This window comes from Microcebus murinus, chromosome 29 (assembly GCF_040939455.1).
Source record: "Microcebus murinus isolate Inina chromosome 29, M.murinus_Inina_mat1.0, whole genome shotgun sequence".
NCBI classification, from domain to species: Eukaryota; Metazoa; Chordata; class Mammalia; order Primates; family Cheirogaleidae; genus Microcebus; species Microcebus murinus.
Genome location: NC_134132.1, coordinates 12,990,209 through 13,004,355, shown reverse-complemented (window position 1 = coordinate 13,004,355; position 14,147 = coordinate 12,990,209). Strand labels below are relative to the sequence as shown.

At 39.7% G+C, this 14,147-nt stretch overlaps 1 protein-coding gene across 10 annotated transcripts in view; it reads right to left on the bottom strand.

The window, feature by feature from the left end:
• The window catches only part of WDFY3 (WD repeat and FYVE domain containing 3), a 269,179-nt gene that overhangs the window by 87,409 nt on the left and 167,623 nt on the right, over positions 1–14,147 (bottom strand). For all 10 annotated transcript variants that reach the window (XM_075998724.1, XM_075998728.1, XM_075998723.1 and 7 more), the window contains 6 exons: positions 12,473–12,584; positions 10,475–10,665; positions 8,689–8,841; positions 5,097–5,170; positions 4,854–5,015; positions 3,476–3,570 (listed from right to left, as the gene is read on the bottom strand). In XM_075998724.1, the coding sequence (XP_075854839.1) occupies positions 3,476–3,570; positions 4,854–5,015; positions 5,097–5,170; positions 8,689–8,841; positions 10,475–10,665; positions 12,473–12,584 (787 nt within the window). The remainder of the gene's footprint in view (positions 1–3,475; positions 3,571–4,853; positions 5,016–5,096; positions 5,171–8,688; positions 8,842–10,474; positions 10,666–12,472; positions 12,585–14,147) is intronic.

Sequence of the window (14,147 nt, the reverse complement as noted above, 5' to 3'; positions counted from 1 at the left end):
TCTCCCTCTTGTCGGACACCTCCCTAGTTCCTGAGACACAACATTGAAATTAGGCCAGCTAACAACCCTACAATGGCCTCTAAATGTTCAAGTGAAAGGAAGAGTCACATATCTCCCACTTTAAATCAAAACCTAGAAGTAATGACAGTTAGTCAGGAAGGCATACTGAAAGCTGAGACAGGTGCAGAGAGCTAGGCCTCTCATGCTAAGCATTCAGTCAAGTTGAGAACGCAAAGGGAAAGTTCTTGAAGGAAAGTCAAAGTGCTATGCCAGCGAAAATACGAATGATAAGAAAACGGAAGGCCGGGCGGGGTGGCTCACGCCTGTCATCCTAGCACTCTGGGAGGCCGAGGCAGGAGGATTGCTCCAGGTCAGGAGTTCGAGACCACCCTGAGCAAGGGCGCGACCCCGTCTCTACTATAAATAGAAAGAAATTAATTGGCCAACTAATATATATATATAAAAAATTAGCCGGGCATGGCGGTGCATGCCTGTAGTCCCAGCTACTTGGGAGGCTGAGGCAGTAGGATTACTTGAGCCCAGGAGTTTGAGGCTGCTGTGAACTAGGCTGATGCCACGGCACTCACTCTAGCCTGGGCCACAAAGTGAGACTCCGTCTCAAAAAAAAAAAAAAGAAAGAAAAGAAAATCGAACAACCTTATTGCTGACAGGGATAAAGTGTAAGTGGTCTGGGTAGAAGATCAAATCAGCCTCAACATTCCCTTAAGCCAAAGCCCCATTCAGAGCAAGGCCCCAACTCTCCCTTCCATTCTATAAGAGCTGGGAGAGGTCAGAAAGCTGCAGAAGAAAAAGTTAGAAGCGAGTACAGGTTGGTTCACAAGGTTTAAGAAAAGAATTAAGTATAAGCTGAAACAGTAACTGCTGATGTAGAAGCTGCAGCACGTTACCCAGAAGATCTGGCTAAGATCATTGATCAGGGTGGCTCCAGAAAAACAACAAGATCTTCAATGTAGATGAAACAGGCTTTTATTGGAAGAAGAAGCCATCTAGGAGTTTCATAGCTAGAGAAGACTAGTCAATATCTGGCTTCAAAGCCTCAAAGGGCAGGCTGACTTGCTTATAAGTAGCTAATACAGCTGATGACTTAAAGCCAATGCTCATTTATCATTTGGAAAACTCCAGGGTCCTTAAAAATTATGCTAAGTCTACTCTACCTGTGCTCTAGAAATGGAACAATAAAGTCTAGGTGACAACCCATCTGTGTACAGCATGGTTTACTGAATATTTTAAGCCCACTAATTGCCACCTACTGCTCAGGAAAAAAGATTTCTTTCAAAATATTACTGCCCATCAACAATGCAACTGGTCATCCAAGATGTAGATGGAGATGTACAAGATTAATATCATTTTCATGCCTTTTACCACAACAACATACATTCTGCAGCCCATGAATCAAGGAGTAATTTTAACTTTCAAGTCTTATCATTTAAGAAATACATTTCATAAGGCTATAGTTGCCATGGTCCGTGATTCCGCTGATGGATCTGGGCAAAGTAAATTGAAATCCTTTTGGAAAGCATTCACCATTCTACATGTCACTAAGAACACTCATGATTCATGGAAAGAGGTCAACATAAACATTAACACAAGTTTAGAAGAAGTTGATTCCAACCCCCATGGATGACTTTGAGAGGTTTAAGACTTCAGCGGAGGAAATACAGATTTGGTAGAAACAAAGAGAACCAGAATCAGAAGTGAAGCCTAAAGATACAACTGAATTGCTGCAATCGCACGATAGAATTTTAGCAGATAAAAGCTTCTTCTTATGGATAAGCAAAGAAAGTGGTTTCTTGAGAAGGAATCTATATTCCTGGTAAAGATGCTGTAAAAACAGTGCTGAAATGACAAAGGATTCAGAATATTACATGAACCTAGTTGATAAAGCAGTGATAGTTTTTGAGAGGACAGACTCCAATTTTGAAAGAGGTCCTACTGTGGGTAAAATGCTATCACACAGCGTCACATGCTACAGAGGAATCACTGTTGAAAGGAAGAGTCAATTCATGCAGCCCACTCTTCAATAATGGTTTGTTTTTTTTTTTTGCTTTTTGCTTGGTTTTAATTAATATATAGTAATTGTCTATATCTATGGGGTACAGTGTGGTATTTCTATACATGTATATAATGTATAATTTTTAAATCAGGGTAATTAGTATATCCATCATCTCAAACCATTGTCCTATTTTAAGAAAATTGCCACAGCCACCTCCACCTTTACTAATTTACACATCCCTCTACAATGCTCTATGTATTAAAAAAAAAAACTTTACAATACCACTGTGGTTACTGAATTTCATAGACAGCGAGGAAATATGAAGATCAGAGAACTATTTTTACTGTGTTTTTATACCTTGAAAAAAATGTGTTATGTATTTCCAACGATCTCTATTTTCACTTTCTAATTCATAACTACTCAGCTTATATTCAAATCAAAACTTAGAAATAATCTTTGCATATGGTAGAATAATATAGCAGTTAAAAGCTTAGAATGCTGGTTTGGACTACTTAGTTCCAGTGTAGGCAGTGGTGTGACCCTGGGTTTGTTTCTTTTAACTTACATCTTCCTGGGCCACAGTTTCCTCTCTTGTCAAATTGGAATAACAGTACCGATTTCATAGGGTTGTTGCAAGATTATATAGAACACTTAATGTGTGTTTTACATTGTCCTGATCTTTAACTCTTCTCATCCACTGCTAATTTGCTTCACCAAAGAAATACCGACTTTGCTCCATGTGAACTGGCAGAAGGTGATGGTCAGGGCTCTGACGTGCTGGTCCTGCCTCCATCGCTAACATACTCTGACTTGCGGCTAGTCACTCAAATCTCCCCACCTCTCCTTTGAAAGCCGTGATTAGTCTGCTTTCCCGTATTCACGAAGCCCAGGAGAGGCTGTGCTCGGGAGGGACAGCCAGCCCGGAGAAGAACTCCTCTGGGAGGCAGTCACGCTTACTACGATAGTTATTTCTTCTTGAGCCTCCAGGAGGAAAGGGTGGTGAGAGTTTAAAGGAAACCATTTGTGTGACATGATTTTGGAATAACGTTAACAGGGTAATAATGTAAATGATGCTGAACACATTTCGGATTCTGTGAATTTAATTCCAGAGGTCAATCTAAAAGGCAACTCTCCTGTCCTAGAATATGCAACTGGAAAATATATGAGAACAAAGGAGGAAAAATAAGCATTATGAATACTCTAAAAATCGGAAAAGATTTTATTTTCCAAGTAAAATTAACACCCTATTGAATTTTGTAGGCAACACTGTACTTCTATATATTGCATAGGCCTGAAATAAGACAAATAACATGTGTGAAAGACCACAAAAAGTAATGTAAGGAGAAAAGTGATATAATATTATGACATATACTTCAGTCAGGCCTAGTTTGTGCCAGAAGAAAAAGGGGCATGGTCATTAGCTGACCACACTAACTTTTCCAAACTCCAGAATCAACTCACCAGTGTCAAGCTTCTCTTCATTATTTATTTCCATAACTACAAATTTCTCACAAACTGCAAAGGTTGGCAAAGTAGAAGAAATAAACTGGCCAAACCTTTAAATAAAGGAAAAGAAAACGTTATGGATTTGATTTTTCTTCTCCCCAAAACAAACAACAAAGTACAAAGAAATAAAATACAAAGAAAAAAAAAATCGTGCTTATTTTGACTAATCTTTAATGGACCCTTAGGTGATTGTATTTGGTTTACTTCCTCTGGGCTATCTCAAGTGACATTATATACAATAATGTTCTTAAAATATAGGGAAAATACAGTTTTCCAGAAATACGAATTCTTTAACATACTAACACCCAAACTGTTTCAAGAACCAAACTGCACGATCCAAATTAAAATGTCCTAACGTTCTCTATATGGACCCACTGTAGTTGGGTTTACAGATAAGATTAAAATCCTGGCTCTTTACTTCATAACCATATAACCTGGGACAAGTAGTTTAATTTCTGTGGGTACTTGGTTTCTTCACTTTAAGGAAAAAATTAAAAACTTCGACATGTTTTAGCAAAGTGATCATTATAATCCTAGGATAAGTTTTAAATAATCGTTGTCGATAATGATAGTTACAATTCTCCAAAATAATTCTTCAGCTCCAGTTTTAAATCTGTCAATGAGTTAAAAAAAACAAGCAAACACGTTTTTAAGGTAAATGAATATAAAAGTGCAAGCACACAGATTAGATATTAGTCTATAGAGAATAATCAAATAAATGGGTGTGAATTCATCTGAGATGCCTGGGAGATCACATGAAAAGGAGTGATCAAATCCAGACTAAACAATTCTCTACTTGGAAAATACTTTGCTTGGGGTAGTTTGTTTTTCTTGTTTTCCTTCCATAATACCCATAATCTTCCAAACTGGGGGTTGTCATGTGAACACAAGAACATTTCTCACACACTCCCTAAATATGCCTTAAACCACATTTCACATTGTCAGCAAAATATTACTCACATTATACAAAAACTCTGAACATGCAATGATAAAACATCACCTTGTACTTGAGTAATAGAGACCAAATAGAAAAAAGATGGCATGTCCGCTCTAGGGGTGTGTGTGTGTGCATGTAATTACAAGTGTACACACACTTATGAACGCTTTTATGTCCAGGCCCTTTCTCACCAAAATTCTATTACTCACTAGCGGCAACAACTGGCCTTGCTCCATAAAGATGCTAAGATGTGTGTGTTTTCCATGCCTCACAAATATCCTGAATAGTATTAACATTACAGATGTTATTACACAGGAATCGGAACCAATCGCATCCATCGTAGGCTCAGTGGCGCTTTCACTTTAATAACAAGACAAACAGAGGAGTCTTCGCTACCTGAGCAGGTCATTGCCGTTGGGGAAGCCTTGCAGCAAGAAGCTCAGCACGTTACTGATGGCAGCGATAGTGGGCTGGGACAGAGACATGTCTCGCAGAGTCAGTAGCAGCTTTGGGATTAACTGGAATTCCCTCATTAATTTGGCATTCTTTGAAGCTTCACTATAACAGAAAGAAGATTTTATGCACTGGACTATGCACCTTTCCCATAACCAAACAACCACATGGGTATGAACTAAATACCTGGACTCTGTGAGCAGTTCGATGAAGTGTTCAAATAAGGAAAGATGAAGTTCATACGGTGCGTGGAGCCAGACCTATAATAAAATAAAGAACAGTGGTATATTTAAGGTTAAAAAATACAATGCCAATCCAACAAACAGAAATACAGTACATGTAACTTATATCACATAATTATTTTGTAAAGCCCTATAAAACTGCTCGTATGCAGGGAAAAAAAAATAGGGCTAATAAATAGTCTCCAAAGTAACAGAAATGATGAAATTAACCCACTATCAAAAAGTCCTAAATATGCCCCATATAATAAAGAATATAATGGAAAACATGAAAATGATAAGAAATGAAATGGAAGATAGCCAAAGCCCCAAAACAAACTACTAGACATGAAAAATAAAATACCTAAAATGAAAAATGTACTAGATGGTACTGATACCAGACTAGAAACTGCAGAAAAACAATTCAGTAAACTTGAAGACCCAACAATAGAAACTATTCAAAACGAACTGTAAGAAAAAAAATACTGAAAAGAAACAACCAGATTTAGTGTATTAGTGATTTGTGAAACAGTATCAAGCAATCTAAGATAGGTGTAATTGTTGTCTAGAAAAGGGAGGGAGGCGCAAGAAACACAGTTCAAAAAATGGCTAAAAAATTTCATATTTGATGAAAATGACAAACTTACAGATCAATAAACCTAAGCAGAAGAGGACAACTGAATGACTGACATCTTTAAAATGGGAAGAGAATAAAAACAGTCAACTAGAATTCTATTCCATGCAAAAGTATCCTTCAGAAAGGAAGAAGAAGTAGACTTCTCCAGATGAGACCATACACTGCCAGCAGACCTGCACTACAAGAAATGTTAAAAGACTTTCTCCAGGCAGAAGAATTTTACAAGACAGAATTTTAGATTTACATAAAGGAAGAATGCCATCGATACTATGTATGTGGGCAAGTAAAAAAGATTACTTAAATGTCTTTTAAAAATAATTGACCATTTAGAGCAAAAATAACACAAACTATTGTGGGGATTATAAACGTATAGAAGTAAACGGAATGACAACAATAGCACAGAGGGTGGAAAGGGAAAAAGGGAAGTATTTCACTGCAGGTATTTATACAAGGTATAATAGTCTCCAAAGACAGACTGAATTGTTTTAGATGCATATTATAAATTCTAGAACAATCACTAAAAAAGAAAATGTTTGTATGCTATTATAATTATTTTACTTGTATTTGTCCAATGGCTATTCAAAAACTGGAAGGAATTAGATACTGAAAGATCACTTGTGGTTTGGGGTGACTGGGGATGTTATACTGAAGCCATAAAGCGAGCAGGGTACTGTAAAATAAAGCCAAAATTTGTTAAGCAACTAAATTTCTGATGTTTGCATATTAAATTTTAATCGGAAACCTAAAATTAAAGATAATCCTTGATTCAAATGTGTCAGTTACCAGATGAAAACAAGGTCAGGCTGAGTTAATGTCATGTTAATGGCAGGTCTCCTGAGTATTCCCATAATCCTTTCTGCGTACCTCTCTGCTTTCATGAGTCTTAAATGATCTGTTTGTCTTTTTCTTCTAATGGACTAAATGCCTTGAGACATGGACTCTGCCTTTTGTTTTCACATCCTTAGTAACTAATACAGAGCTTGGCTCAAAAATATTCAGTAAGTGCTTTCTAAAAGAGTAAGAGGTTTGGGTATTAGAACTTTGAATACCAGGCTGAGACACATGTACTTTGCTGTGTAGGAAAAGAAATCATGGGAAGTTCTTGAATAAGTGATATGATTATGCCCTTGAAAGAATGAGGTCTCAAAGGATTGCCTGAGGAAAGGGGGAAAGAAGGGATGTTATTCTAGCAGACAAGAGAAGAACTGATTAGGGCTTCGATTAGGATTAGAAGCAGAAAAGGTATTTAGAATGTGAAAGTAGACTCCACATGATTTAACACCAGATTTTTTATAAACAGAGAGGAAGAAGGAAACTGATTTCTCAATTTCAATGATGGTATGTCTTTTTAGTTTATTTATTTATTTATTTATTCTTTTTAGTATTTTTTATTCATTCATTCATTGAGACAGAGTCTCACTTTGTTGCCCAGGCTAGAGTGCTATGGCATCAGCCTAGCTCACAGCAACCTCAAACTTCTGGGTTCAAGTGATCCTCCTGCCTCAGCCTCCCGAGTAGCTGGGACTATAGGCACACACCAGGATGCCCCACTGATTTTTTTCTATTTGTAGTAGAGACAGGGCCTCACTCTTGCTCAGGCTGGTCTCGAACCCCTGAATTCAAGCGATCTACCCACCTTGGCCTCCCAGAGTGCTAGGATTACAGGCGTGAGCCACCGCACCTAGCCTTGGTGGTATTTTTAATAGAAACAGGGAAGTCAGAAGAAAGGACTAATTTGGGGAGGGATGTTAAGTTTAGTTAAGGTGCTACTGGGACATAAAAACAGAAATATTGAGCAAGAACTCAGAAGTAAGTCTGGTATTCAGATGTGAAGGTTAGAGATTAAGATCTGAGGGTCAACTCCATAGACATGAGGCTGTGGGACTAAGTGAGAGTTTAAAGGAAAGAGAACAACAAATAAAGGAAAATATAGACATTTTTACGTAGAATACCGAACACTCTATGGACAGAAGATTATAGAGAAAGTAGTAAGAAAGACACACCCAGGCGAGTGATTCCTGAGGGCTACCGAGAACAGTGCGAGTTGAAAGAACGGGGAAACAGACTCTATCAAACGCTACCGAGGGCTGTGGATGCTGAGAGCCGAGTACAAGCCATACATTTTACCTAGAAGGAGGCTGTTCACCAGCTTTGAAAATAGTTTCAGTGAAGCAATGAGGGCACAGAGTCTGGGAGGGAACCTTCCAGTGGTTACGAGGAAGAAGAGTCAGGGCCTAGATATCACCGGCAGCAAACACAGTGCCAGGCACTGTGCTGGGTGGTGGGGACACAGAGACAGATGAGATAGAGACGATCTCTGCTGTCATAAAGCCTGCAGATCCCACAGTCTGACAAGGGTATATTACATCTGTTTAGTGTGCGGCGACGGTGGGTACCATGCCACGTACCGTGGACAAGAAGCTGAGTGGAGAGAGGATGTGAGTGGTTAAGTGCCGTCTTAAGAGGACAGGGTGCACGCTGCTATGGGCAACGACACAGCAGAAATGAAAATCCTGCAATTCTGGTAAAACGAAATGCTATTAATGTACTGTGTAGCTGCCAGTAACCAAAATTACAGGTGCAGATTCCCATTTCCAATTATCGAGGAAAAGTTTCTATCAGAACTGTTTAACGAAACTGTATTTGCCCCTTATCATGCCACTGGCAACGGCAGATTAGCTTAGAGACACGCGCTGCACCACTTCACTTCTAAAACATTTACAAAAGGGAATGTCTTGGAGAGAAGGAACCCTGTCCACTTGCTCTACTTTTTATGTATTTTGCTAAACGACATTAACATGAACATGAGAAAATGACAGGACTTTAGACACATCTTACAGATAAGATAGGTTTAACTCCATAATCGCACAAGAAGAAATGGGTTCACTGATTATCTACTACCGGTTAGTGTTTATGTACGTACTTCAAAATCGCAGAGGAGGTCCTGAAAAGCGGTTGAATTGGGAATAATGGAGGTCTCGTGTCCACTGTCAACAGTCCCCACCAAAGAGAAAGTTAGATGGAGGATGTGGCTGTTGAGAAGCGAACGTTTCTTCTTGAGCAGCATGGCCAGCAACTGCAAGAAAGTGACAGCAAATGCCTGTTGATAAATCATCATATGTATTACACAGACAGACACACAGACACACACACACACACCCACAGACAGACACGCCAGAGAATCCTATGGAGAGCAATTCCTGAGACTTCCAAACTGACTTCTAAATTTTTATTATGAAAATATAACATTAGAGAAAATCTGATGAACAAAGTGATCCTATCACTCTATTATTAAAATATCTACTTTTACATGAACCCATAATTTAAATAGCTGTTGCCATTGTGTGCATACAATTTTGTACATTTTTCTCCCCATGAAAGGATTTTTTTTCTTTTGCGAAACAGTCTCCATAATTATAATTTTAAAGGGCTGAATAATACGCTAAGGGATGTTTTCGGTATAATTACTCATTCTCGTATTGTTGGTACATTTAGATTGTTCCTAGTTTTTATGATGAACAATGCTACCAATAATCATTTTGAAATTTTTCCAAAGCACTTATGAAAATAGTGTAATTATATCTACATAACACAGTAATCAGTATATTCGCCACCAAGAACTAATGGCTAAAGTTGTAGAAGGTATCTGTGCTTCATCTAGGATAGAAGAATTTAATCTTGTTTCAAATATTTGTTTCTCCTCTTACAGATAACTTTCTGCCTAAATCTGGTACAGACTGTAAATACACGAACGCTGTGTGTTTTTAATTCCACGTGAGTTTTCAGGAATAGCAATGCCCTGCTCATTATATAGTGGCTTCCACATCTTCTGAGGAAGGGAGGTAAGAGATCACAAAGCGGAGAGACAAGGAAAAGTGGGGAGAGCCCCGGCTCCACCACTGATCCAGCAATTTCTCGAGGGGAGGGTGACAGGACTCTCTTTCATTTCATCCCTATTTCCACAGAGAACAACAACATGCAAAAAATAAACATGCAAATCATAGTTCTGAAGATACATACAGCTGTTATCAAAGCAATGTTAAGGCCAGGTGCGGTGGCTCACGCCTGTAATCCTAGCTCTCTGGGAGGCCGAGGCAGGCGGATTGCTCGAGGTCAGGAGTTCAAAACCAGCCTGAGCAAGAGCGAGACCCTGTCTCTACTATAAATAGAAAGAAATTCATTGGCCAACTAATATATATAGAAAAAATGAGCCGGGCATGGTGGCGCATGCCTGTAGTCCCAGCTACTTGGGAGGTTGAGACAGAAGGATTGCTTGAGCCCAGGAGTTGGAGGTTGCTGTGAGCCAGGCTGATGCCACGGCACTCACTCTAGCCTGGGCAACAAAGCGAGACTCTGTCTCAAAAAAAAAAAAAAAAAAAAGAAAAAAAGAAAAAAAGCAATGTTACAATACTAATTCAATACAAGCCTAATTCAAGGGCTTCGTAAGACTTGAGATAAATGAAGAAAATAATTCATATTCTCATTTGACACATGTTAATTTTATTTTATTTTTTTTTCTTTTTTTCCTGAAGAAAATCAGCAGGTACACATGTTAATTTTAATATTAAAAAAAATGCTGGTTCTTTTAAGTTTATTGGGACACTGTCGTTCTTCCAAGAGTTTGAAGCGACGTGAGTAACCACGAAAACAAGAACGTTTTTTCTGGTGCAAAGTGAAGTGACGGCCAAGCTCTGCGGTCACAAACCAACCTGGTAGCCCTTGATCCTCTCCATCTCTTTGCTGGCTAGTGGGTTACTCTTGACCACACAAACCAGGGCCTTGACGGCCGCGTACAACCCCTCCACGTCAGAGGCCATGGCCACCAGGCCCAGGATGGCGGCGGCTCCACCGATGTACTGCAAAGTAGTGGCAACAGGCTTAGGGACAAACGTTCTTACTCCTGATTAAAAGACAGTGAAAGATAATTAAAATGATTTCCCCGCGTGAACAAGAACTGCACAGATCATCTTAAGAAGTTTGCAATTAACCATAAACTTTATCTCTAAAAGATAACTCTGTCCTAAGATCCAAATTCTAAAGAAGACCAAAACAAACAAAAAAAATTAAATGGTAGAATTTGGGAGAAGACAATAACTACGGATGCACCTACTCTCAGGGAAGAGTCTGGGAACAGAGGAGGGAGCGGAGAAGATCGGAAAGGGCTTTAGAGCAAGCACACGCGTTTCTGCTGTAGGCGGCACTCAAGGTGCAGAGGTTTGGGGAATGTATTTTGTGGGATGTGTGAGTGGCTTAGTAGCTTCTGCTGGGAAATAAAACTTGGGGAGAACAGAATCACCCCAATTCTGTGAACTGGGGGAGGCGTTAGAGAGCCCACCCTGGCAGGGATGAAGTATTTTGTAGAGATAAGCCAAGGAAAAAGCACATTGCTGAATATTACCCAGAGCTTCTACTAGCTAAATAACCTGAGTAACAGTCCATCAGTGACCACAGGAGCGCGTAACTTTGTGGAAACATAGTTCTGGAACTAACTGTATCGGTCAATTAAAAAAAAAAAAAAATCACATCTACATTCCTAACATTTTTTGAAAGGCACTGTTTGAATGTCACTTGCCCAGTGATCAGGATTGAGATTTTTTAAAAAATAAATTACCCTGCATTTTACATTTTTTACGTGCATTGCGGTATTTACAGTACTTCCATACATTTTGGCACTGGATTGTGAAAACTGCCCTCGAAGGTAATTAGGGCCAGTATTATTAGTTTATGGACAAGAAAACTGAAGTTCATAGAGCTTATGTGTCTGGCACAATGTCACACAGTAACAGATGAGGGGCTACAACCTAAACCTCTGAACTTTTCATTCACTGCTCTTTCCACTGTATCCCAGTGCTGCTATATACTTGCAAAAAGGACACAAAGCAGCACTCAGTGAATATTGGTTGAACAAAAGAAAACCATTATGTGCTTTAGAGTAAATAAAACTCCTGTATTAATGCAATATCATCAATAAAAGAAAAACAATCATGGGCGCACATCACCGGGACAATAAAAATTGCCAAAGGCTGACAGACATGTGGGATTCTGACCAACACAACATTTTTTTGTTAATCTAAAAAGGACCCAATATTACCTACTGATCTATACAGTGAAAGGCATAATCACTGGATCTGAAGTGGATTATGTCTCAAGATTCTATCCAATCAAAAAAATCAACTGCTTTAAAAGCAGACATTATGTACAAGGCTCTATAGAATGTCCATCAGCTCTTTTGTTGTTCTGACAGAGTCTCGCTCTGTCACCCTGGCTAAAGTGCGGTGGCATCGTCACACCTCAGATTCAGTGTTTATATTCCAAAGCTTTTAGTTACAGCTCATTTCTAGTAACAGAAGCTCTCAGGAGCAAGACCACTGCTACACCGAACCATGAAACAATCAACAATAGTTATGAATTTTAACACCTGTCCTTAAATGTAGTTTGAAGTTTACCTAAAAATTACACAGAAGTATGGTAGTTCATTCATACTCATCAGCGCTGACAAAAGGAAAATGGTAGGATTTTGTGAAAGGTTATGAGTTTCAAGTCGACTGGAATTTGAGACTGTGATACTGATCTCCAAATATTACAAGAACACTCCAGGTCAGTGCTATAAAATATGAACCTAAAAACTACCCCCTCAAGTAAGCAAAGAGAATGCAAACCTGCAGGACAACAAAGAGGTATGAAACAACAGAAACAATGCAACTCACCCAAGTATCCAATCAGAGCAGCCCCAACTGTCCGGGCGGGCCCGTTGAGATGACCTGCTGAATTGTGTATCAGCTTCACGGGAGTGGCATTCTCATGGGAGGAAATGCCTAACTGAAGAATAGGAAAGGAAAATAATGTAACTACAGAATAGTCTCAACGCTTTGATCGGAAAAGACACCAAACGTGTAATTGGTAACGTCTCTTTCCTCTCCTCCCTTATCGGAATGTTGAAAAAAGAGCAATCATTTTTAAAACTGTACAAACACTTCCAAAGCGTGGAAACTCACAGAAATAAAGTTAAATACAGTCTACTGGGACACGGATGGCAAGGACATCTTGGGACACAGCTCCAGGGGTCTTTCTGAATGGAATCCTGTTGTGTTTGGAAGGCTGTCGTCATTCACTGCCTCACGGTATTCCTGATCAGTGAACATCAGCTTTACTCCAAAGCTGAGTAAACTGGCCACGAAATTATTCAAGAGTTCGATAGATAAAGCATGCCTATGTAAAGGAATGTTAAATTCTGTACATGCACACAGGATCTGTTTTCAAAGCAAACGTAACCCTAGTGCTTTAATTCGGGTAACATTTAATTTAGGTAGTTTATGTTCCTTAGAGTTCCTTAAGGAACAAACACACACACACACAACATACACACCTCTGCACAAAAGTTGTCAATCCTTACCGCTCCCCAGTCTCTTTTGATTTCTCTCCCCTTGGGCTTTCCCTCCGACAAGCAGCCAAAATGGCTTTTCAAGCTCGATGATGAATTTCTACATTGCTACACCCCATGGCCAGTCCTCACCCCTCATCTTATCTGATGGCTTAACACACTCGCCACAGTGATCTCCACAGCACCAGACCCTCCTGGGTTTTCTCCTTTCTCCCAACACTGTTACTTCTCAGTCTTCTCCTCTGGTTTTTCTTTTTCTCCCCAACTCCACGACACCGGCATGTCCCAGGTTTCAGCACTGAATGCTTTCTTTTCGCCATCTACACCTCATGCTTCGGTGAACACACACAGTCTCGTGGCTTTAAACACCACATGTGAACATCCACGGAACTCAAACTTCTACCCTGAAGTCCAGGTCCGTATTTCCAATGGTGTCGATCTCTCTACTAAGATGTCTAAGACAACACGTGTCAAACTTACCTAAAACAGAATTCTTGACATTACCCCCAAAATCTATTAATCTTGTAGTTTTCTCTAAATCAGAAAAGGTGACCCCATTTTCCTTACTGTTTAAGAATAAAGCCTTGGACTTATCCTGAACTCGCTCACATTCCACACCTATCCACGTTCCACCACCAAAACCTGTTAGCTCTACCTTCAAATACACCTGAAATCTGGTCACTTCTTTTTTGTTTGTTTTCGGGACAGAGTCTCACTCTGTTGCCCAGGCTAGAGTGAGTGCCGTGGCGTCAGCCTAGCTCACAGCAACCTCAAACTCCTGGGCTCAAGCGATCCTCCTGCCTCAGCCTCCCAAGTAGCTGGGACTACAGGCATGCGCCACCATGCCCGGCTAATTTTTTCTCTATATATATATTAGTTGGCCAATGAACTTCTTTCTATTTATAGTAGAGACGGGGTCTTGCTCTTGCTCAGGCTGGTTTTGAACTCCTGACCTCGAGCGATCCGCCCGCCTCGGCCTCCCAGAGTCTGATCACTTATTG